Here is a 25,133-nt window from a genome sequence, read left to right as displayed (position 1 = left end):
AAATCCTGGAACCCAGAGCAGGTGTGCCTAAGGAGGGTTTTCTCTAATGGGAAAACTGATCAGAGTGTCAGAGAATGAGCTTGAGACAAATAAAGACAGTTCGGAAGTCAGGTGGGGTTGGGGTGGAGGAACAGTGCCCCAGGATGAAGTACAGCATGAAACAACAACAGAAAATAGATTAATTTGGATGAACTAGTAGAAGCTTGGTGATGCTGGTATAACAAAAGTCAGTAAAATAGAAACAGTATGGAGAGGTCAGCACGGGTCATTTTTAAGATCTGCTTTTTCTCAAGTTTTACAAGCTCCAGAAGTTTTTTTCTTGTACGATTTATTCCTGAGTTCCAATATATTATTACAAGAAAAGCAATGAATAAAAAAATCTTCACAGATAAACAAAATATGTTTCACTGCTTGTGTCTGAGCACAATTTGAAAATTACTTCTGCAGGAAATGAGACAACAGTAAATGTTACATAGGGAAATCGAGTGGTCACATTTGAATGTTTGTCCCAAGGATAGATAATGGGGCTGATAATACTGTAAGCAGTATGACCAATACCTGATAGAGACAAGAAACTAGATCTGAGAAATATTTGAGGGTTAAACTGTCATAGGTGGATGATTTATTAGATTTACTCCATGAGAGAGAAGGAGACATCAACGGTAACTTTCAGAGTTCTAGCGTATGTAATTGGGTTGGAGACTACAGAAAAGGCATTCAATTTTGCCTTTGAATGCAAAAGACTGGGGTGGAGACAGAAATGGTGAATTTAGTGGTGAGCAGGAAATTGGACATGAGGAAATATGAAGGTAAGAAGTGAAGGACAGAATCAGATGTATATCTAGGTGTCATAATTATCTTTGGCATAATTATAGCTACTGTTTAAGTGGTACGTACACTTAAACAGTACCACCATCTGGGTTAAGTACTTCATATGTACTAATTCATGTAACCTTGACAACAAGCTTAGGTCTAGAGATGCAGTGTGTCATGCTTAAGATCACACAACTAGGGGAACTGGCAGACTTAGGATACTGAAGTCTACCTGGCTTACAATGCTTTCTCTTAACCATCCCTATCTGAGACTGGTATCTCCCAAAGAAGCATCCAGAACACTGAATCTCTAGGGCAGGGGGCACACTGCTTCAAAGGGTATCAGGCAGAACTGAATGGATAGCTATAAATACATAGTCAATATTTTTTCTCAGAAGTTGAAAACACATAGATATTTAGAGGTTAGGCATATACATAAATGTGCACAGAAGCTGGGACTATTGGCAAAAGACAGTCATGGGACAAATAGGTAAATCAGAGAGTGCTTGACTCAAGTTAAGGTATTCAAATTCAAGGTTTTATTTTTTAAAAAACACAGTGATAACAAAACAAAAACATCTTCCATTAGAGTAACTATAACCTACTAGTTTGGCCCATGTTTACTAATTCTCTCTATTCAAACTACAGAACAAAAACAAAACATCTTTATAAAAGGTAAATAACCACAAGATGAAGTAGAAGGAAACATAATAGAGAATGGGACTTTTAAAAGTGCTTCGAGATGGAGAATTTTTGTATCTTTTGCAAGTCTGAATTAAAAGACACAGCCCATTATGTAATACAATGCTCCATACATAAAGAACCATGAGATAATTTTCTCCTAAATAATGCTAAGAAAATGTTTGACCACCCCAAATAATTTAGAAACTTCCCTTTATCTCTCAATGAGGACTTTCGCTTTACTCCTAGGTCAATTAAGACTCTAGCTAATATCTCTTTGTTCTCTCACAATTGACTAGTGTTTCTCAAAATATTAACCTTTGTATGTTTGTTATAATATTTGCAATTTATTTTATAATATTTTGGTGTTTCCAGTATGATACCGTATATGTGCCAGTTAGTTTAACCTGTAATTCTAGGAGAAGTCCAAGAATGCCCAGACTAGTTGGTTAGTTGGCTTTATATTTGGAAGGCCCATACACGGCAACTACAGGTCCTTCTTACTGAGGTGTATCTAGCTACAATCAACACTTTACTCATTATCAAACTAAATATAAAAGATTAGTCTTTATTGGTGAACTAGTGTCTGGTTAATCACTATAATGAATGTATTAATGGATTCCCTTTGGTGAAAGTAAAGGAATTGAAGATATGTGTATTGGCTAAAACAGTTAAACACTCCTTACTCTTAAATGAACTGTACATAAGATTCCACTGAGGCCTATATCCCATATCTTTTAGCGATGGGGCCCACGGTTTTATCCACAATCATCATTCTGTGTCCAGACATTGGATTAAGAGGACTGAATGCCACTGACTAAAGGGCACAGAATCTTGCTCCTAGAATGTTGCTATGTCCACGTCAGTTCCACCTCAGTGAATATTACATACAGGGTGGGTGAAAGTATCTAAAAGATCAAAAGACCTAGGCCCTCATTAAGCTTACGGAATAGGTTTTGTTCCAGATTTGCTAATGAGGGATTATCTAATAAATACCTAAATGTGTGATAAAATTTGGACTTAGACTTGCTTTAATAAAAGCAGGTTATAATAATAACCTGGTAGTGAGGTTGTGAGAGACAGAAGCTATCTCCCAGCTCTTTGAAATTCTTGGGTGGTTATCCTTATCTAACCAAAAAACCAAGAGTTTTGCCAAATTTGTCTTCTATCAGTTAAAAAGAGTGCTATGAAATCTTCAATATGATAAATCCTTTAAATCCTTAAAGTCCTTTGAAGCAAAAGCAATATATGCTTTTGTCATTAAGAAAAACTATTCTCTGAATTTATGTTTTCAAAACAATCTTTGCTTTCTGCAAAACAGTAGTACCAAAAATAGTCTACTCAGCTCAACAAAAACACTTAAAGGTGTAAAGGAAACTGTTTACAAATAAATAACATTTGAGCAATACAAAGACATCCTGGTTGAAAGTTTAAATACAAAAAGAGATAAAAGGGAAATACCACTTTATGGGAAAACTCAAAATATAATGAAGTGGGTTATAATTTAATTTTACAACTGCATTTTAAGAGAAGATATAATAAAATGTACTTGGTTCCTTACTTTGTTGCCAGCAATTGAATATACAGTTAAGAAATTTGAATACATTTATTTTATGCAATGGATTATTTCAGCTTGTTTATATCTCAATTCAAAAGGAAGCAGAGATACTCAGTAGCAAGATAATGAGGTCAATTATATTTCAATAAGCAATTCAGAGAAAGGCCCTCATATGACACTTCAGAACTATTCTGTACATCGACATCAGATACCAGCTATCATACAAACTAGCCATGACAATTCACTGAAGCAGTATCAAATAATTTCTTCATCAAGAAGCTCTCTTAGATGTTTACACTTTCTAAGATGGGAATACTAAAGCATCAATTAAAACTTATCAGGGAAGTCAAAGATACAAATCTGATCAATGAAAAAATGCCCACAGAAGCAAAGGGATCCTATACAAAGCCAAAATAAAATACTTTAGTCATCGAACAATATTTTACAGTTTCAAAAAAAGTTATTTGTAGTTTATGCACATCATAAGTTTATACAGACAACACACTTTGTACTTTTTTTTTTTTTGAGGCACCATTAATCCCAAATACAGTCAAACAGATGTAGTCTTTCACATACCAAATTCTCATATATACATACAAATAGAGTCAATCTAATTCAACTAATAAAAAACCAGATTATTTCCCCTAGAAAATGTGATATTGTTTTGAGTGACTAAGAATAAAATTCCAGGATTTTGTAATTTTCTCTTCTAATCACTCTAATGTGAATTGTCCTAGGATTGTAAGAACATCTACTCAGAGCTAGTAAAGCAAAATTAATATAGCATAAGGACAAACTAATACTCTCTTATTTTCTTCATCAATACTACCACTTACTACCCACTCCTCCCCAAATGCATCAATAACTATAGCAGCAAAAAATTAGCATTAGTCAATCTGAAACAAAACCACTTTGGTTGCAAAACTACACAGAAGCTATTCTATAGTTAATTAGTTGGGGAGAAACTACATCAACCTCTTATTTTGGTAGTAAGTCAATACCAGCCCTTCCTCAAAATAAGAAATGAAAAGTAAACAAAATTTATCTTGTCTTTGATATTCATAATATTTGCAGATCTCAAAAGACATTATTACAAAAAAAAAAGAAGACATTGAAAACCTATGAAGTTCAAACTGGGCAGACAGAATGTAGTTTTTCGAGATAATTTTAGTTTCTGAATATACCTGGCATTTAGACCTACACAACATGGTAGACACTAGCTGCATGTAGCTATTGAACATTTGAAATGTAGTTAGTTCAAACTAAGATGTATCATAAGTATAAAATATACTCCAGATTCTGAAGACTTAACAAAGATTGTAAAATGTTACATTAATAATTTTATATTATGTCTTAAAATGGTAATATTGTGGATATACTGAGGTAAACATTTTATATTAAAATTAATTTCATCGGTTTTGTTTATTTTTTAAATTTGGCTACTAATATAATTTAAATTACATATGTGGCTTGTATTTGTGTCTTGCATTGCACTTCTATTGTACATCAGTGATTTAGACCATAACCACTATGATGTGGAGTACACCTTGTAGAAATGTCTTTAGTACCATTTGGCTCAGAACTTATAAAAACTTTACCAAACAGCATGAAACAGTTTTAAAAGCATATTTTGTAGTGTGGATCATGCAGTTTTTCATAGTCTAAGGAGAGGTATGTCAAGAGTGTTTGAAGGGTAAAAAATAACAGAAAAGGAAGAATGTTTGGTGAAAAATACTTAAACTCTGAGCTCAAGCTGGCTCTAGCTTGACTTTTTCTGGTTCCTGATCCCAATAAACAATTCCTATTTCAGAGGAAAGCTCTCTTTTTCTGGGTGAAGGTTGAAGGGCAAGCAGTTAAAAAATTGGGACTAGGTATTAACCAGTGTATGAACATTGCTAAGAGATCTGAGGCCCAGCCCAAGTGAACCACCAAAGAGGAAAGAATGACATGAGTAATTTAATAATTCTTTAAGGTTTACAGTCCGTCTCATCCCCTTTATTTCTACTTCCTTCCTATCATTGCCTTGTTTCCCTTTTTCTTTTCACTTACATCCATGTTTACCCTCATTTTTCATTCTGTTGGTTATTTTGTGCCTTCTTCTCTCCCAATTCTGATTGGCATCCCTCTCACCTTTAGTCATTCTCTCTCTCTCTTTTTTCTTTACCATGTATTTCCTTTTTAAAATTTGTATTAAATGTTTGTAACATGGACCTGAACTATATTTGAATAGTCTTTACTTTCTTTCAGATTCTTTCTTTTAGAAGAAAAGATATAGGAAATAAATGGAGGAAAATTAAACACTCAAAGACATGAAAGTAATTTTTATTTCTACAGGGTCCTTGATGGGGTTGTCGTTTTTGATTTCTCCTTCAGGATTTCTGGCCTACTCTTTGGGCCCTTCCCCTGACCTAAGGCAATGTGGGCCAAGAAGAAACATTCATCAGAATCACTTAAAGCAGCCTCCTAGGTCCTATCCAGACCTAGAATTTGGACTCTTTTGGTGGGAATCACCAGTCTTAGGAACGTAGGTTAGCAAAATAAACAGACTATCCATTATCCTTGACATTAATACATGTCCTATGAATATATAATACATGAAAAAGACCTACTGAAGTGCACATGATTATTTTAAAATGATGGCTTATGGGAAAAATTTTAATTATTCGCTTTAGTATTTGAAAATTAAAAAGCTGAAAAATAACAGGCCTGAAGGCATGTGATTGATTGACAAATAAGTTATCAAAGTGGTGTTTAACAGAATCCCTTTGAGGCAGGGGTAAGTTAACTTCAAATTGCTATTATGGGTTTCTTAAAATACATTTCAGAATAGTAAAGACAATCATTTCTGGGAAAAAACATGGTTATTGAACTCATATAAATTGGTTCATTCATATAAACAGAAAACATACTTTTATATTCTGCTAAGTATCAAAAGACTTTTAGGTTAATCAAAAATTTTGAAAGGCATAAAATCTAAAGTAGCTTTCATCTAACACTTTCTTCAATTATTACCTATGGATATTTTTCAGGTGGATTTTCAAGAGAGATGTTACACTTGTAAGCAATTCATAGTTACCTTTTAGGAATCAATATGTTAATAAATTAGACCAAAACACAAGCCTTCTATGCTATTACAATTAGATCTTATTACCATTAGACTAATGAATCGAAACATGTGCTTTTGATATCCCAAGGTTTTGAACTCATAGAGCTTTGATATAATGTTTAATAAACATACATTTTTACTCTTATGAACAACCTCTCAACCCACAGGAAATTAAGTCAAGGGTATACACTTCTGAACTGGAGTAGACAATGTTTTTATTCAGAAACCAATAAAAAAATTTTGCTTTAAAATACAATTTTGTCAGAAATTCTCCATTTTAGAATGAATGTTTAGATTATCAATAACCAACTATATGCCAAAACATAAACACACAAAAAGAATCAGAATAATCACCAGTCATACCTTATTATGTGTCTGAGTCTGTCCAACCAGTATGAGGATATTGGATGAGATGATAGACAGGCAGAAGTTAATTAGTATTATGGACCTCTCAGATCGTATGTACCTAGCCAGAGAGAGAAAAGTTGTCCAATTTTAAAATCCAACAGAAAGATGAAGAATTCTATATTGTGCAAGTTGATGGCATTCATCTGGAACAATAAGTACTGTAGCACAGGAATATTTACAAAAATAAAAAATATAAAAATAGTTCCTAAAATAAATAATTACTTTTAGAGACCCAATTTTATAGTGGTATGGCATGTGCAAGAGTCCTTCAGAATTTTTTTTTCTTATACATTGGTGGGACAATATAGCAATTCTGATAGAGCCTAAGTTGCCCATCTGTTGTCATGATAAACTTTTTTTTTTTTTTTTACTAAACGTATAAAACTTCTTGGAAATATGTCAATTAGTATAATACCTTTATACACATGTTTGTGTATGTATGTGTATATATGTTTAGCATTATCATATGAATCAACCAAAAGAAACTTTGAGAACCAAAAAGAAAAAAATCACACAAATTGTGAAGTATTATTGTTATTTACTAGAAAGATATCATTACTTTCATGAAACTGTGAACACTTTTATCCACTCAAGCATTTTAATGTAATTAGGCTGTTACTCTTTATATTTTTCCTAAATAATTGTTCAAAAAATGAATCTTTATTTCTAAAAATGAATCCAATCCACAAATGATAATTCACTCTTAGGCGGAAAATCACTTGACATATGCCATATTTTACCCTTATGAAGAAGTGTTTATATACAGTCTGTTATATAGTTGTTAAGTGCACCAAGAATGTAAGCCATAGAGAAAACTGCTCAGAATCAAATGTTCTACCAGCTGTTTACCCTGAAAGAGTAACAGCTATTTTGCTTCACTGTATTCTGTGGTAAATCACTGACTGACAGTAACAAAAAGACACTGTTGTATTTGCTGTATGTTTAGGCCTGTTCAATTTCTCTTATAACATGGAATCACATTCTACAGCGGGCATGAGCTTTCCTATGCAGTATTAGACAGGAGTGCCAGTGATCTGGAGGCACTCTGGAAGGTAAAAATCTATCAAACTTCTCTGTCTCTCTCTCTCTCCCTGTCTTTGAGGGCTATTAAGGTAGAATCCCCACATTTCATCACACATTTCCAAAAAGGACACAAGAGTAAGAATAACAATAAAATACACAAAGGAGTTTTTGTAATACAAAAAGAAATTCCCTTCAGTCACAAAACAAACTTAAATGGGACCAACTTAGATCAAATCTCAACACAAAATGGCCTTGGGGTTGCTGAACCTTGTTCCTGTATCATCAGCGCAAACAATAGAATAAACCACACACTGAGATGCTGAAGACATCATCAACTATTAAGTTGTCTCTTTTTTTGTGGCTGGGGAATATTATATAAAAAGTTAAGGGGCTTCATATAATTAACCCTCTGTTTGATGTTAATGGCTTCCATGAAAGCACAAACACACAGACATTATGAAAAGGGTTTCAGTGAAACTTTCTGTTTTGTAAATAGACAAAAATACGATAATAAATATCCAGAACTGACTAGTCTGAAGTTTTTATATGTTTCTATTTTTATCAAAACTGAGTCCTACTGTTGCCTTCATAATTGCTATGAAATGTCTCAATTTTCACAAATTTCTTTACCATGTTAGATTTTTTTAAACAAAATTTAAGAATTCTTTATGTTAATACGGCGATGACAAGGACATGCTTCATTAGTTTTTCATGTAGAAATGTTATTCTGCCAAACTTATCTATAAGTGAAGAGAATATAACCTAATGTATTAAATTTTTGGTGAACATTTCTGATGAATTACATGCGACACCAACAAATTCATAAACAGCCTATTATGTATAAAATACTTGAGATGCTTGTACATGTCACAACTCTTTAGAAATCAAAATTTCTAAACTTTTTACTTAGAATAAAAGGTGATAGGAACCTAGCATGCTTAATAGCATACAGTAATATTATACAGTACACAATATATACCCTACATGTATAATGGCATCCTTCTAGTAAGCAAGGATAATACTTCACATTTGTGTGGGGGTTTAAAATTCAGTTCTTAAAGTTTCTATTGGTGTTGCTATAGGTGTTTATAAACTGCATTTAATTCATCATGTTATCAAGATTCACTTAATAATTCACGGAGTCTTGTCACTTCTTTTAAACTACTAATATTATTTCAATTCTTCTATTTGTATAGAATGAGTTGATGACCACTAACCCTTAGGGATTTAGATTTGTGTTGTTTCTTGGTACTCTCTTCTATAACTCTCAAGTTCATCTTAAGTTTTAATAGATCCTTTGAATTGTTTTGGTAATTCTTAGAAAACTATTGTAGTAGTGACTTTCCTGAACTTTCTGCATTAAAGAAAACTGTATTATTGACTAATTAATTGTATGTTTCCTTGATTAAATATACACATCACTTATCCTGAACATGTATATGCTAGTATTAGTGATATGTATTGAGGGGTAAATAAAAGGTGGAATTGCTGCCTGAACCCTAAATGCTGATAAATGGAATTTAATTCTAAATAGTTCAGTGAGCATGAATTATGTTGCTATTGTGATTACCTAATTCCTAGTCTTTAAATGCTGCCTCATGTTTGAACAACTGCTATTTAAACAATTGTGGTAGAGGAAGTTGTCTACTTTTCAATGTTTATCCATCTTACTTTTGCATTACCGAGACAATGTCTGCTTGAGTGAGCCCTGAACTCAAGATTCTGCTGCCTACAATGTCATGCTTAAACTAAGCATTTCTTTCATTTCCTGGAGCAGGACATATTTTATCAGATTGTCCCACTTTGTCAGTGTTTCACTACTAGATAATTCCTTCACAGGAAGGAAGGATTTCCATCATGTACCAGTGCTAATGGCTCAAGAGATACCTATTTTTTACTTTTGCATGAAGCATAAAAACTCTTCATAACTTTGACAATTTAAGTATCTGTGACAATTAATTCTTTCTCTCAAAATAGTAAAAATTATAATGAAGAACAATACATTTTCTTAAAAGAATGAAGTAAAATGGTCTTTTTAAATAAAATTGTAATTCATTTTTAACTGAATGTTTTTTATCTTAAGTGAATAAAGATTAAGATTTCTGAGGCAGAACAATCTACTTTTGCAATTCTAATATTACAAATATTCAGAAAATATTTGGTAATTTTCTATATACTAATATAGTTTAAAATATTTAGATTATTTTTCAATAATAAAAATGGATACAAACATGTTTAACATTTAAAAATTTAAAAATCCATTAGAAAAATCCAGTACTTTGGCCATATGGCTATGTATTTTATCAATATGTGAGTAGACAATAAACTTCACAGGTCTAATTCTTAGTAACACAATCAAAAACAAGTCTTTAAAAATACTAGTCTTTCATATATCAAGTAGGTTCGATTTCAACTATTGTAGAAAAAAATTTTTCAATAACTTCCCCTTGTTTACGTATTTTTATGACTTCTTTTAATCAATTTGTCAAAGTCTGACTTCTTGGACACACTCAACCAACAGGCATTTTCTGGAATATAGTGGTATTATGTTAGTGCTTTAATATTATAGAAGAGTTCACTAGTTGTCTGGGACATACTAAAAGCATGTGTTTGAAACTTGAGAACTTGAGATTATATTTTTATAACAGATAAATTAATTTGACTGTACCAGTTAGACTCACAGTCTCCATAGCAATTGGGATAAATAGAAACCACATATAGATTGAACTTGTGGTATAAGAGTACCACGCTTGGGGTAAGCAACTTGTTGAAGGCTACTAACATTTGAAATGAGAATAAAAGTTTACGTGTGTACTGTTTATTTTCTCAACTCAGGCAAATATATAGGAAAATTAGGTAAATACAATTCATTTATTATAGCTCAATTACATCAATTATAACTCTGTTGTAAAAATATTGCTTTCAGTGAATTAAGAAGACAGGAGACATATAATAATTATCACATGCCTTGATTTAACTATGAACAACTAAGCATTGTATTTCAAGTCTATCAATTGATTACTTACCTCCATAATGCTGCATAGACAACTGCTAGGGTAATCAAGGCCAAGCAAGAAAGACCACTGCCTACTATTAGGGTAACTGAAGGTGTGCCAGAGGATTCCATGATCTGTGAATTAAACAAAACAAAAAAGAAACAAATTGGTTTTTAATGAATTAAAATAACTTCTAGACTCAGCAAAGCTAACCTATCACTCAAAAATAGCCTATATAGTTGTTATAGTTACCAGATAGTTACCCATGAATCCACTCTGTTCTCACATTCTCAACCTCTAAAAATACTAATTCCAGCTTCCCCCTCTCTCCAACTGTGAAGTAATAAAGTCATTAGAGTTTTAAATAGTGGATTATGGAATATTACATCCTTATAACTTTTGAAAATCAAGACCTAAAACTACAACTTGGTCAACATTCACATGTTAAATTTTCTCTAGCTAAAATTTGAAGCATCACTCATTTTTCTTTAACTAACTGCAGGTTAGTCATTTCACAATAAGATTCTTGGTAAAATTTATCTTGATCCTACCATTTACAACTCATTATGATACCTATATCTGTATACAGATACTGAAGATTTTTCAAACTTTCTCACTTTTTGACAACTTTATTCTAAGTCAAGTATTCTCACATTTAATTGTACTTGCTTGGCCTCTGAGGATATAGGAGAAAATCAAACATCAAATTTAAAACCTTTAAGTATATTTTGTGACTTCTTTAACGGACAAAATATGTGGAGATAATTGTTACAATGCCAGTATCAGTCCCTAAATACATGACCTTGAAAAATAAGCTTTCTATCTTTTAAAACATATATAAAGATTACATGCATTCACTGATCTGGAATGTGTCTTTCTTTGGACACTTACATGACATTAATTAATTAAATTTGTTGGTTTTCATATTGTTAACATTGGGAGTTTGAAGGAATACACTTTAAGCGTGTTCTAAAACCTCAAATATGCACATCAAATTGTATTAGTTTTTATCATCAAAATTAGTAAGAAGAGTGATGCTTATTTAGGCCAAATGTAAGCATAATGTCACATTTACCTGAATAATAATTGTTCAGTATTCATTCTGAGTTATATTTCCTCAAAATACAATTGATGAGAATATTATTTTTCTTTCAGACAGTTATGTACAACTGTCTCTTTCAGAAAGTATTTTTGAAAAACCATATACTACTAAGGAATAATTTTACAGTTCCTGACAGCCATGCTTTCATAAAAACTTCATTTGATTAACACATATATTTCTTTATTTATATTTACATCCAAGGACACTTCCAGAAAACCTGTACTGAAAATATCCAATGCAGATATGCAATGTGTTTCACTATAGTGTCTGGGGTCTTCATTCTACTACTAACAATACCTTCACAAATTCCCCAGAACATCTTTCCAGCTTTAAAATAAAGGTTAAGTTGACGATTATTTTTATTTGAAAGTTTGCAGCATATTAGTAATATGATTGGACTACATCCTTAAAACTACACTGCAGAAATTTCAAGTTAGAAGACATAAAATTGAGTAGAATTTAGTTATAGAATACCAACTAGAATTCATTCCACCAAGCTACTGTAGCTAAGGAGGAGACGAACCCAATTTTGCCACCCTGCAACATTTTTCATTTCCCCATTTAAAATGCAGTTCCCTGGAGAAACACTAGCCACAATGTCCCTGCCTTTGCATTAAAGCCGTGTTTTCTCTTTGTTACTTACTATTTCTCTAGGTTGCTGAGCCAAAATGGCGAAGGTAGAGAGACGATCACATAAGCATTTCGTATGGGATGCATCGGTAAGCACAGTTTTACATCCCTGGGTGGACCACGTTCCCAAAGACTCGTTCCTGCAAAGGGGAGTGAAGGGGGAGGAAATCGGGATAAATACGCCTGATAGCCAAATCCGTAAAGAAGAAAATGCAGTTTAATTGAGAGAGTCGTCTACTGTAATTCCTGTACAGGAAAAAAATTCTACTTGTTGTTGAACAGGATGTAATTTAGATGCATCTCCAGTAATGCAAAGCGAGAGTGGGAAAAAGCAAGCAGGCAGCGGTGCGGCGTGCAAAGAGCTGTCCAGCGCCGGAGGTGCTGAAACCGGGACTAGCTCTGTCCAGCCCTCTGCGAGGAACAGCAGCGGCAGCGGCGGCAGCACGAGCAGCCGCCAGAGCGTTGGCAGCCACTTCCTATGCTCATCGGATCGTTTCAAATACTCAGGGTGTAAAGAGGCTTTTCATATTTTCCTACCAGCTCTGATTCCCGTCCCATATTTTGGACCATAAATGCTGGATTTTAAAATGCGGATTTCTTTGAAAAGCCTGACTAAAAGGTTACATAGCTTGGATTGGGTGATAGGATCTTCTCCGCTGCTGGTTAGGGATTTTTCCTCCTTTTAGAATAGCTGCTGTGAAAATTTCACCCTGGAAACGGGAAGCAGCAGCAGCGGCATCAGCTGGTTCTGACTCTCATTGCCTTTGCCTGGTATCCAGGGGAGGGGTGGGTTTCAGACATAAGCTTCCTACTCCACACTTCACTCAGTCCAGCTCGCCTCTGACGTCCTTGACATTTCTTTCCCTCAACTGCTTCTTTGCCCTGGGGCAGAAGCATTAAGCTAACCCCAAGTCCACTAAAACATTTAGAGGAATAACCCCACCCCAAAGTCCAGTAGGAGTGGGGAAGAGAGCCTGGTTCAATTTTCTCTTTGGTGTAGCCATTTAAAAGGCTAAAGCATATGGTTTATTTCTCACCCCAGCAGAACAATAAAAATGGTATCAACCTACGTCTTCTTCGTGGTGGGAGGGATGGGGGAGAACCCTTCCACCCCCAGCTGAACTACACTACAGGAAGAGAGAAAAAGAAAAAAAATGCTATAGAGCTCAACCAATCAACTTTATTATCATTACACGTGTTCTGTACTGAATGCACCAATTGTCACCTCCCCTCCCCCAGGCATGGAAATTCTCCAGCTAGCAAACCTGTACGTTTGTGTGTTTAAATTTCAAACCAAGTTACTATCTGTGTTAAAAATTACTTCAAAACTTTAAGAGAAAAACACATGGCTTGACGTTAATTTTGATATAGTGCTTTTGATTTTGCTTCCTCCATCTCCGAATGCCTGAAGCTATTGGGTTAAATATGCATGCAGTCTATTTCAGAGAGATTTCCATGAGACAAGTTTCTCTCTGACAGTTGAACTTCCAAGGTGAGGTACAGAATATAATTCACACTATCCTTTTTTGGTATCTACCAGCAATATATTTTTAATATTCATTATTTGATATCATTAATATTTGACTCAACATACTCTTAATTACAACTTCTCTGAAGAAGAAAATGCACTGTACTTGAAGAGAGTTAGATAAAAATTATACCTAACTTTACCCCAATACTTCTAAGTATTGGCCATTTTTGAATGTGTTAGGTCTCTTTTCTTCCTCATAATGTCATGCAACCATGCCAATTTTTTAAAAAAAACAGTTATACTATCAACTGCAACAGTATTAAACTCTAATTCTCCCTAACTGTAGCAGCACATCAATTTACTTCATTAGCTGTCTGTCTCTTATCTTCTTGTGACAGTTAAGGCCAAATGAAAAGCATTTATCTCAGCTGATCAAAGTTTAAAGAAGAAAGATACACTTAAGAGAATCTGACATGTTTTAAAACATAACACCGGCATTATTCATACTGGATGGCAGCTTTACTTTAATGCAGTATCTATGCTTTCAAGTGGAGTCCAGTACTTACACTTTTCAATTATGCAGCTATGCCTAATAAATCAATTCAATATCTTAACAAGAAAAATCTTTCTGTAAATAAAACCTCTTAGGAGACAAGTTATATACTTATATCCATGTAATTAGACTTCATTACTCAAGATGATGTTAGCATCACCAAACTTTGACTGCTACATATGAAGTCTATATTCAATATCATGTTGCTAGATTCTGAAGATCATGTAAATTTTATATGACATGTTTAGAAATGTGATTCCATTTACTTTACTTTGTGCAATGATTGCATTGCTGACCTGGCCCAGCCCCAGGCAAAACTGGGAAGTAAGTAATGCTGGTGTTCATGTTTCAGTCCTTCACTCACTCCAAGCATGAAATGCTTCTACTCTCACTGGGGCCCTTTTCATGCACACTTTCTTGAGGCTACATCACCTCTGTCCTTATCATTCTTTAGAACTATATTCCCTTCATTGACTTTATCTGATTAAACTAATGTACAATAGCGTCTGAGTGAGTGAGTACAGCTTAATGTGCTTTCCCAAATTTAAAAGAAGATATATAAAACACAATACTGCATCTTCTAGGAGAAGAGCAGAATTTGGAGCAGGTAAGTAGGAGAGAAAATCTTGAGAGGTGAGGAGGGGGATAGGTAACAACCAAGTTCTGCATTTCATCACTCCCAAGATATAAGTAAGATGTGTGATATCATTCTGATGATAAAATTTATATTGTTTCACTAAAACTCTTGGTATTTTTAAATCAAATAAAACTCATGAGTTTGTTTTATTAACTCACTAGCATACATATAACTATTATTACAAACTCTATAGTGTGTGTTGTCTGTATTTTCAAACTTTTCATGGTTTATTCCTACTGTAAAAATTTATTTGAAAGCATGGTACACATGTCTGATTGATTTCAGGGAGTCCTTGTAAAGCAAACTGATAAGTGGCAGAGCAAATGTGAAGCAAAACACCTTCTCCATTCTGCACAGAGCAAGATTTCTGAACATGTGAACTATTCCAGCAGTCACCTTATTCTTCCAAAGTCATAGTTTTGCATGCTATAACAAATGTAAATCTGTGCATTATTCTTAATTATGGAGTCTAGTTTATTATCAATAGGGTAAACAAAAACAGTAAAATATACATGAAAATTAAAGATACAAGAATAACTGATGATATCAGAAGCAAACACAGAATGATGATGCAGGCATATACATCATACCGAAAATCACATATTTACTTTTCATAGTGTCTTATCTGGGCATTAAGTCACATTTTTTCCCAAATGGTTTTCAAACGTAAGTATGTTTGCAGAAATTCCATGCAACCAGCACATTCTTTGTTGTCTACATCTACATTCACCCATGTTAGCTATTAGCTGTCATCTGTACCTCTTTTTCTTCTCCCTATTACTACTGAATTAGCCTGGCTAAGAGAAGGAGCCTTTCTGTCCCAAATATTCAAAAGTACATATCCCAAAATACAGAATTATGTGAAAATATAAGACACAAAATCTATTACTTTCTAGCTTAATATTTACTTGATGGCTTTCCCCAATTTCCTAGGAGTCTACATGGTTTCTTTTTGGATCTGAGTATTTGGTTGAGTTTTTGGTTTCATGAAGTTTTAAAACAGGTGTTTATATTTTCTGGCCTTTAAAAGTAAAGGCAAAAAGTTATCAGCTTACTCCAATGAAAAGCTATTTAGTAAAAAGACTGACAGCAAAAATTCATAGGGACACATTTTAAAACTGTTTCAAGAAATCATACTTTTGATCTTTCCAAATACCAATAAAACTAGATATTCCACTTCAATCTTCTATAAAACTGTTTATTCTCTTCACAGTAAATCAGCATGCAAATTATTTATTATGAATAAGTTACACACTTTAGGAATTTTTTTTTTTTTTTTTGAGACGGAGTCTCGCTCTGTCGCCCAGGCTGGAGTGCAGTGGCCGGATCTCAGCTCACTGCAAGCTCCACCTCCCGGGTTCACGCCATTCTCCTGCCTCAGCCTCCCGAGTAGCTGGGACTACAGGCGCCCACCACCTCGCCCGGCTAATTTTTTGTATTTTTTAGTAGAGACGGGGTTTCACCGTGTTAGCCAGGATGGTCTTGATCTCCCGACCTCGTGATCCGCCCGTCTCGGCCTCCCAAAGTGCTGGGATTACAGGCTTGAGCCACCGCGCCCGGCCCACACTTTAGGAATTTTATTAACTCTTGGGATATTAGGAGCACATTTATTCAAAATCAAAATAGCTATAGTAGCATTTTTTAAAAACGTACACAGAATTTCTAACAACACTACCCTCACATTTTATGTGTACTGACAGAAAGTCATTGCTTTCCTAATCATAATAATAGTTAATTTCTAAAATTTAGGTAAATTTATATTACCTTTGGTGCATATGCCATACCCAAATGATGTATATATGGCTTTTGGTATAAATTATTCTCATAATATAGAAGGATTTTTAGTTTAGATGTGAAAATGTTCTCAATTTTGAGCAGGAACACTCTTTGAAGTTAATTTCTACTTTAAAGGACATTGTAAATATTGAGAACACTGTTTTTCCAGCAACTGTTACTATGTCAAAATATGATGAATCATAAAATTAGAAAATTTTACTAGCAGTAACCTTATTGATCATCTAGCCCATTGGTTTTCAACACTTAATGTACATTAAAATTACCTGAAGAGCATTGAAAATTAAACCCTATGATAGGGCTTGGGATATTACTTTTTAAAATGCCCTTCAGATGATTTTAGTGTGCAGTCAGGGCTGAGAACCACTGATCTTTTCCAAACACTTAGTTTTATAGATAAAGAAAGTGAAGTGTAGTTAATTCAGAAACTTGTTTTAAGTCACAGAGTGAGAAGCAAAGCTAGGCTTTTCATTTCCAGGTGAATTTTTAATGCTAAACTTTTATTGTAATCTGTTTAAAAACAGAATGTACTGAACATGTCCTATGAAATTATAAGAAGATGTAAAGATCTCATATAGTAAACACATATTTTATGATAAAAAGAGTAACACCAACATAAAGCATATATATGCACTTCATTCACTTGGACGAGATTTAGGAGCAGGCACTTTCCCATCACCAGAAGGGACAGTTGTCATCCACTATGCTGGGCCTTGAGTTAATAGCAGTTCCTTCATACCATAACACCGGTGTTCTAATTTGTTATCTAAAAATTAACTAGTTCCAGGAATTCTCTAAACATAGGTCTTCCCCCATGCTCCTCTATACCTGTTAATGCTTTCCATTCAACACCATAATATTAGTTGATACATTCACCTTGCTTTCTTTCATTTATAAAATTAACACTCTACATGCCATATTAGAATACTAGTGCTTTTGAGAATTATGTGAACTTTGAATCCCTGACACTGCTTTTCACTTAGTAGTCTTAATAACAAATGTTCAGTTCATGTAATGATTTTTTTTTCCTTTGAGACAGAGTCTTGCTCTGTTGGCCAGGCTGGAATGCAGTGGCACGATCTCAACTCACTGCAACCTCTGCCACCTGGGTTCAAGCAATTCTCCTGCCTCAGCCTTCTGAGTAGCTGGGATTAATTTGGTAGAGATGGAGTTTCACTGTGTTGGCCAGCCTGGTATCAAACTCCTGACCTCAGGTGATCCGCCCGCGTTGGCCTACCAAAGTGCTGGGACTGCAGGCATGAGCCACCGCACCTGGCCCATGTAATGATCTTTTACCTTTTAATGGATGACTTTTAATACTGAGTTTGATCTAAACAGATTATTTTTGTTGTAAATCATTTACTGTCCTTTAGCATATAGCAGACATGTAATCTGAAGAATATCAATAGCTCTTAATAGGGTCTTCTACTTGCTTCGGTCTTCAAATGTCATTTAATGATGAACTCTGTAAGATTTCAGCATCCTGTGGTGATTATGTTCAATTCAACAGTGAGGCTTGAAACTTTACTAACCAGTCAATATGTATTTAGTGAGTGCTTTTCAAATACCAGATGAAGTAGAAGACACATGAACAAAATGTAGTTAGCTTCTTAGAGAAGCTGACAGATGACTATACACAATCTAATAAAGTGTTTTCTGCCTAATTAGTTCTAAAAATTATTCCAGAAAGTGTTGTCAGTCCTATCCTTCTATTTCAAGCCACCATCATCTCTCGCCCGGGATAATCTCTTCATTGGGTTTCCTGCCACTCACCCTCAAGTTTGATTTCAATAAAAAATTCAGAGACATCCTGTTGACAAATATGTAAACTCCACTAAAAATTGTGTCACTCCTTTGAAAACTATCAATGTTTTTTTCTGATCTCACTCAGAGTAAAAGACAAAGGTCTACTTATAAGGGTCCTTATAACAGTCTACAAGGAATTATACTATCTGGTCTCTCATTGGCTCCCCACATTCATCTACTAACACATGTATATTTGCCAATCACTTCCAACTGCTCTGAGCTCCTTATTGGCCTACCTTGGCATTTTGTGCTAGCTATTCCCTTGGCTCAGAATGCACTCTTCAAAAATATTCACATTACCTGTTTCCTCACATTATGTAGGCTTCTGCTTTTGTGTCATCCTATCAAAGATGCTATCACTGACTATCCATCAGTAACTTCCCATTCATAGTAGGCTAAAAATGGCTACAAATTACATTTAACTCTTCCCATCAAGAGGTGGAGTCTAGGGCCGGGCGCGGTGGCTCAAGCCTGTAATCCCAGCACTTTGGGAGGCCGAGACGGGCGGATCACGAGGTCAAGAGATCGAGACCATCCTGGCTAACATGGTGAAACCCCGTCTCTACTAAAAAATACAAAAACTAGCCGGGCGAGGTGGCGGGCGCCTGTAGTCCCAGCTACTCGGGAGGCTGAGGCAGGAGAATGGCGTGAACCCGGGAGGCGGAGCTTGCAGTGAGCTGAGATCCGGCCACTGCACTCCAGCCCAGGCGACAGAGCGAGACTCCGTCTCAAAAAAAAAAAAAAAAAAAAGAGGTGGAGTCTATTACCTCCTCCTCTGAATCTGGATATACGTATGGTGACTTGAATTGATCAAAAGAAGGCAGTGGAAATGATGTGTGACTTGTTAGCCTAAGTCTCAAGAGGTCTTAACGGTGTCCACTCTTCTCATCTTGAAGTGCTGCTATTATGTGAGGTAGCTCAGGCTAGCCCTACTGAGGATGAGAGACTGGCAGCAGCCACCAGACATGTTAGTGAGGTCATATGCGATCATCCAGCCCCAAGTTAAACTTCCAGATAGCAGCCTCTTTAATTATACCAGATGAAACTGACTGAGCTCAACCCAATAGCTACGCCATAACATTTAAATCAAATAATAGTGGTTGTTGTTTTAAGCCACTAAAATTTGAGGTGACTTGTTATAAAATAGCTGATACACAATACAAGCACTTTCCAAGTGCCCTTTGCCCTTACTCTGATCCGTTGTTGCCCATTGCACTTATCACAGTTGATGTATTATATACTTTTCCATCTGTTTTTTGCCCATCTCTGCTCACTAGAATGTACATATCATGAGGACAGGTATATTGTTATGTTCACTTAGGTATTACCTGATTCTAACACAGTGCTTGACACATAGTAGGGGCTTAATAAATATTGGTTGAATGAATACCTGGTAAAATTTTGATCTGATATAGTTGGAGTTTCCTACATCATTCATTCATTCATTCATTTATTCAACAATATTTATTCATCATTAGATATGATGCAGGTGCTGTGCCAGGTTATTGTGTGGACATATTAGATTTCTACTTGGCCACTTTTCAGAGTTTGAGAGCTTCACTGGAAATTATCTCACAGGTGTAGTGTCACTGCTGTTGTGTCATAAAATACACATTAAAACCAAAAATATGTCACTCTTGAGGTCAGGAACATTATTTACAAGAATGGTCACACAAGTTTTATTGCCAGTAACATCTTTTTTGTTGTTGTTTTAAATTGGAAATAGTGAGAGTAGAAAGGAGTATAGTAAGAAATAACATTAAGGAAGCCAGTCTACTGGGTTATAAACATGTATAAGTATCTTTACAGCATGATTTATTAATAATTAAAGGTTAAAATATGCTACCTGCCATCATTAATTAGTCAACAGGCAAATCATCATCACACTAGTGAAAACAGCTAACATTTTTCAGGGTCTAGTCAGTGTTAGGTGTTGTAGTGAATAACACACTTTAAAAAATTTCTTACAGTAAATACCAAGGTAAATATTATTGTTATTTCCTCTATAGGAAAATGGAGATAAATTAAGGTCCTGGATCCATCCAGGATCATGAGGACCTTACAGATGAAACAGCCTAGAGTCAAAAGTTGCCTTGATATCTCAATTTCTGTAATACAGCCATGCAAGTCCTGGACTGCCTACCTTTGTTGGTGCTATTTTATGTTTAAAAGAAATAAATGGAGCCCAGAGGTTGTGACTTTCCTAAAGACATCCACCTGGTAAAGGGTCGTGCCAGGAATTGAACTCAAGTCTGTATGACTCCAAAGCAGATTCCCCTTACCTTGTTCTCTCAGTGAGGGCTAGACACAGTGAGAGAGCGCAGCCAAAGTTAGGAACATACAGGAAGAGTACTCAGAAATGGTGAAAGAATACTGAGAATTAATATTTCACAGAAAATAAGTGGAGAGAATTTCACTAAAACATGATTGATCAAAGGTCAAATAAGAAAATAAAAACATGAAGCTTGAAATGGTCACGGTGGGCATGCAGGAGGCCATTGAGCCATTAAGAGCCTTAGGCAGAATAATTTTAGAAGAGGGGTCAGATATAAATTAGATTGCTAGAAGTTAAAAAAAGAAAGCTTGTGATATCAAAGAGTTTATCAACAAAAGTCAAAAGACTGCATGCAAGTCAGATAGCACAGAAAATTATATTTTTGTCAACTATGCTTTTACTTTGAGGTGGGAATCAATCTCCCAACAGGTTACAATGCAGATCGAAACAGTTCAGGAAGACAGAGATCATGATAGGATGTAGTGAAGATGAGAAAATAATCTCATAATTTGATTCAGAATAATGATGACAGTGTTAATATTAAAAGGAAGGAGAGACAGAAAGTATCTTCTATTGAAATTGCAAGGGGAAAAGCACAATTGCTCTCTATAAGATGGAAGAAAATTCAAGAATAAAGTTTAATTTATGTCATTTTAAGTCTTTTTTTCTCAGAAAATTTCAAAACATTTGTTTCAACCATTAAAAAATGGCAGACATTTTTTAAAAAGTGACTATTTGAGGGAATAGAAATGGAAATTTGAATAAAACTGAAGAGGAGTACTGCTATATACATTAGTTCATGGATAAATTATATGTGACATGTTTAATAAAACAATAAAATACATTTTAGTTCTGTATGTAACTAGATTAAGAAAGATTTCCAAGGTTGTTCTTGGGTGTAGGTAGGGGAAGATCCTAAATTATTTTTTCTCTCATTTCTTTTCAAAAGACTTTAAAATGCCTTGAACATTGATCATTTGTTAATCTAAAAGCCATAAAATAATTCATTCTGTTTGTGTATTTTTTCCTAAAAAAAAAACTGTTTATCTGGGCGAGGAACCAATTTTTCGCCTAATATAATTTGCAACAGTTGAGATGCACAACCTTAATAAAGCAGAATTATTGAACTAAAATAGAGTACATTTAAACATATGTTACTTTCCACACTAGTTTTCAAGTGATCTGGACAAAAAGCCATTCCAGAGATGTGACCGGACCATTGTAAAATTTATAACATAGTACATTCAAGATCTCACCAGTTTATATATCAACTTGCTCACTTCCTGACTCCAATGGCTTTTACTTCACAAACCTTTTAAAAATGATTAATTACAAATATGATACATTTAGAAAAATACACATGGGAAAAACATGAAATATATATTGAAAAAAAATTAAGAGTAATTATCTCAGGGTAATAAATTGTAGGTATTATTGTTTGCTCTGTTATGTTTTTATACTTTTCCACGTTTACAGTGTAACTATATTACTTCTGCAATCTGAAAAAAAAATTCTTTTGAGATTCAAAAAAAAAAAAAAAAAAAACCGCCAAGTGCAATGGCTCACACCTGTAATCTTAACACACTTAGGGAGGCTGCAGTGGACAGATTACTTGAGGCAAGGAGCTTGAGACCAGCTAGGCAACATGGTGAAATCCTGACTCTGCTAAAAATACAAAAATTAGCCAGGCATGGTGGTGCCTGCCTGTACTCCCAGCTATTTTTGAGGTTAATGTAGGAAGATCTCTTGAATCTGGGAGGTCAAGGGTGCAGTGAGCTGAGGTCACGCCACTGCACACCAGCCCCTGGGTGACAAAGAGACTCTGTCAAAAAAAAAAAAAAAAGAGAGATTCCAAAAAATTATGTAAAATAATACCAAACTAACACAGGCAGCTATTTGTATTTTACACTTTTTTCCTTTCATTACTTTTGAAATTATAATTATGTGTCTTGGCTATACCTGACTGAGTCATGCTTTTAGCATGGGATCATCGGTTAGTTTGCTTTCTAAGTTAAAAATCTGAGCACGTGCCTGCAATGCTACCCCAAAATGGAAGGACAATGCTCAAAAATAACTGTTGAGACATCAGTTAAGGGTTAAGCTTAATTTACCAAAAATTCTGCTTCATTAGTTCTGGGATGGGGCCAGAAATATGTGATTTTGATATCAGAGTCATTAGTTTCAAGAAACAGAAATTTTAACTCTTGAGTTAATCATACTTCAAAATTATGATTCATCATTGCCTACATACAAAATACAAAAATAAGGGTTCATTGGACTTTTATATAGTTTAAACAACAATTTGAGTCAAACGATATGCTTAGAATTTTGAAAATGGGAGTCCTGAGTATTACAGGAATGTTTCTTTGTTAGCTTCCTTAGTGTACTATGTGCAATTTGGGAACTCAAATATTAGTTGCAGAGAGGAAATAGAGATGGGTGGAGTAGCTGCACGAAATATTACTATATGCAAGCACTTTGAAATGAAATAAAGTGATAACCATAAGAAAAACTGGATTCAATTAAAATGTAAACTAGGAAAATAATTTGTTCACCTTAAACTAAGTGGTTCATAATCATATATATATTAAACTAACATTAATTTTGCAACAATTCCAATATCACTCATATGAAACTATTGAATTCTTTTTTAAAAATCAATATTTCAGCATTGCAGTGTTCAAAGTGAAAAAGCTCATTCAATAAAAGCCAGCTGCAAATGTTTTGTACCTACTCAATAATAGAAATAAGTACATTCACCAAATCAAAATTTGAAATAATGGCTTCAGCAAACATTAGATAATATTTTCTTTTCATTGTTTTTTTCTTCTAATTGAAATTACTTTAGATTTACTTGTGATCAATTTCAAAAATCTTGCCTTTTCCCATCTTTTTACATGATCTATATGATCTATGAAATAAATATCTTTGTTCTGCATATAATCTTTAAATTGAATTTTACTTTTAAATCTCAGGTGTGATAATAAGAAACTTGGCTTCTACACAACCAGAGTGCTGTCATCAGGACATCACCAGCCTAACCTGGGATCCAGTGTGCTCGTTTATAAAACTAGCCAGTTGCATGCTCTATCCACTTTATAGGAATATCGTATTGATAAAAGTCAAGATAATGAATATCCTGGACAAACATTTATTTAGTGGTTGTATGGGCAAGACATTATTAATACGGATAAAAATATTTTCTCTACAAATTGAAAGTTCTATATAAATGCAACATATTATCATGATGATCACCTGTACAATGATTTTTGACAAGAAAGTCATGTCAGAGGGGTTAAGTGACATGAACCAGATTATCCATCAAGGATAATCCCTCTTACATTGGCACCATAACATTTCCAGGTTTGAGAGGAGAATACCTGAGTCCACATTTAGAAGACTCAAATTTAAGAGAAATAAAATAATTAATGTACTCCATGAAGAAATAAGGAAATGTAATGAATTGATTTTCACCATGAATTTCTTTTTTTCTTACTGTTAAGACTTTAAGAAGTTCAAATGGAACTCTGGATAACCAAATATTTTGGGATCAGCTAAACCACATACTGTTTTTAAGTCATGGGTGGCCAGTAAAATATGAAAAGAAAAATTATGTGCTACCAAAGTGAAGAATTCATACATTCTGGCATGAAATGCAAAGAAAATAATCTTCCTATCTTCTAAACACTACCATTGCCAAGAAATTATCAATGGAAACCTTCCACTCAGAACACCTTCTTTGTAAATTCAGTATTTAAAATAAGTGCACTGAGAAGTATAGTCAAAAAGAACCATATATGAAATTCCACAAAACTAGTAATTTCTATAAACGTCTGGCTTTGGGGAAATCTGAAGATAAACCTCTGTTGTAAGAGGCCATGAATTACACACTGCCTATAAAACAATAAGATGTTAGGTAAACGAGGGAAGAGTAGCTGCTTCAGTTGACAAGAGTTCACAGAGGAAACACTGTCCTAAGGTTCCAGAACACCCTGTATCGCCCACTTGGCCAGACAGTCATTTGCCAGGTTACTTACTGTTTTAGCTACATGGCAACTACACCAGAGAGTAGCAGTGGAAAAGTAATAGAAGTCTGTGCATACTTCCTCAATAATAGCACATGCAGAAATGATAACAAAGAGGAAAGAATGTCTTTAAATGAATTTTGTAGTATGGCATTTCCTAAATACAGTGCAAGTTGATATTTAAATTCCAATAAAAGATCTGAAAGGGCAATATTCTTTTATGAACGTATGGGTAGATAAAATTAAGGCTTTTAT

At 34.4% G+C, this 25,133-nt stretch overlaps 1 protein-coding gene across 2 annotated transcripts in view; it reads right to left on the bottom strand.

Moving 5' to 3' along the window:
• Nucleotides 1-25,133, bottom strand: part of ADGRB3 (adhesion G protein-coupled receptor B3) — a 756,359-nt gene that overhangs the window by 155,202 nt on the left and 576,024 nt on the right. For both annotated transcript variants that reach the window (XM_025383888.1, XM_025383889.1), the window contains 3 exons: nt 12,331-12,457; nt 10,616-10,719; nt 6,522-6,624 (listed from right to left, as the gene is read on the bottom strand). In XM_025383888.1, coding sequence (XP_025239673.1) covers nt 6,522-6,624; nt 10,616-10,719; nt 12,331-12,457 — 334 coding nt within the window. The remainder of the gene's footprint in view (nt 1-6,521; nt 6,625-10,615; nt 10,720-12,330; nt 12,458-25,133) is intronic.

The sequence above is a fragment of the Theropithecus gelada genome, chromosome 4 (genome assembly GCF_003255815.1).
Source record: "Theropithecus gelada isolate Dixy chromosome 4, Tgel_1.0, whole genome shotgun sequence".
NCBI classification, from domain to species: Eukaryota; Metazoa; Chordata; class Mammalia; order Primates; family Cercopithecidae; genus Theropithecus; species Theropithecus gelada.
This window is presented reverse-complemented; position numbering and strand designations above follow the sequence as displayed.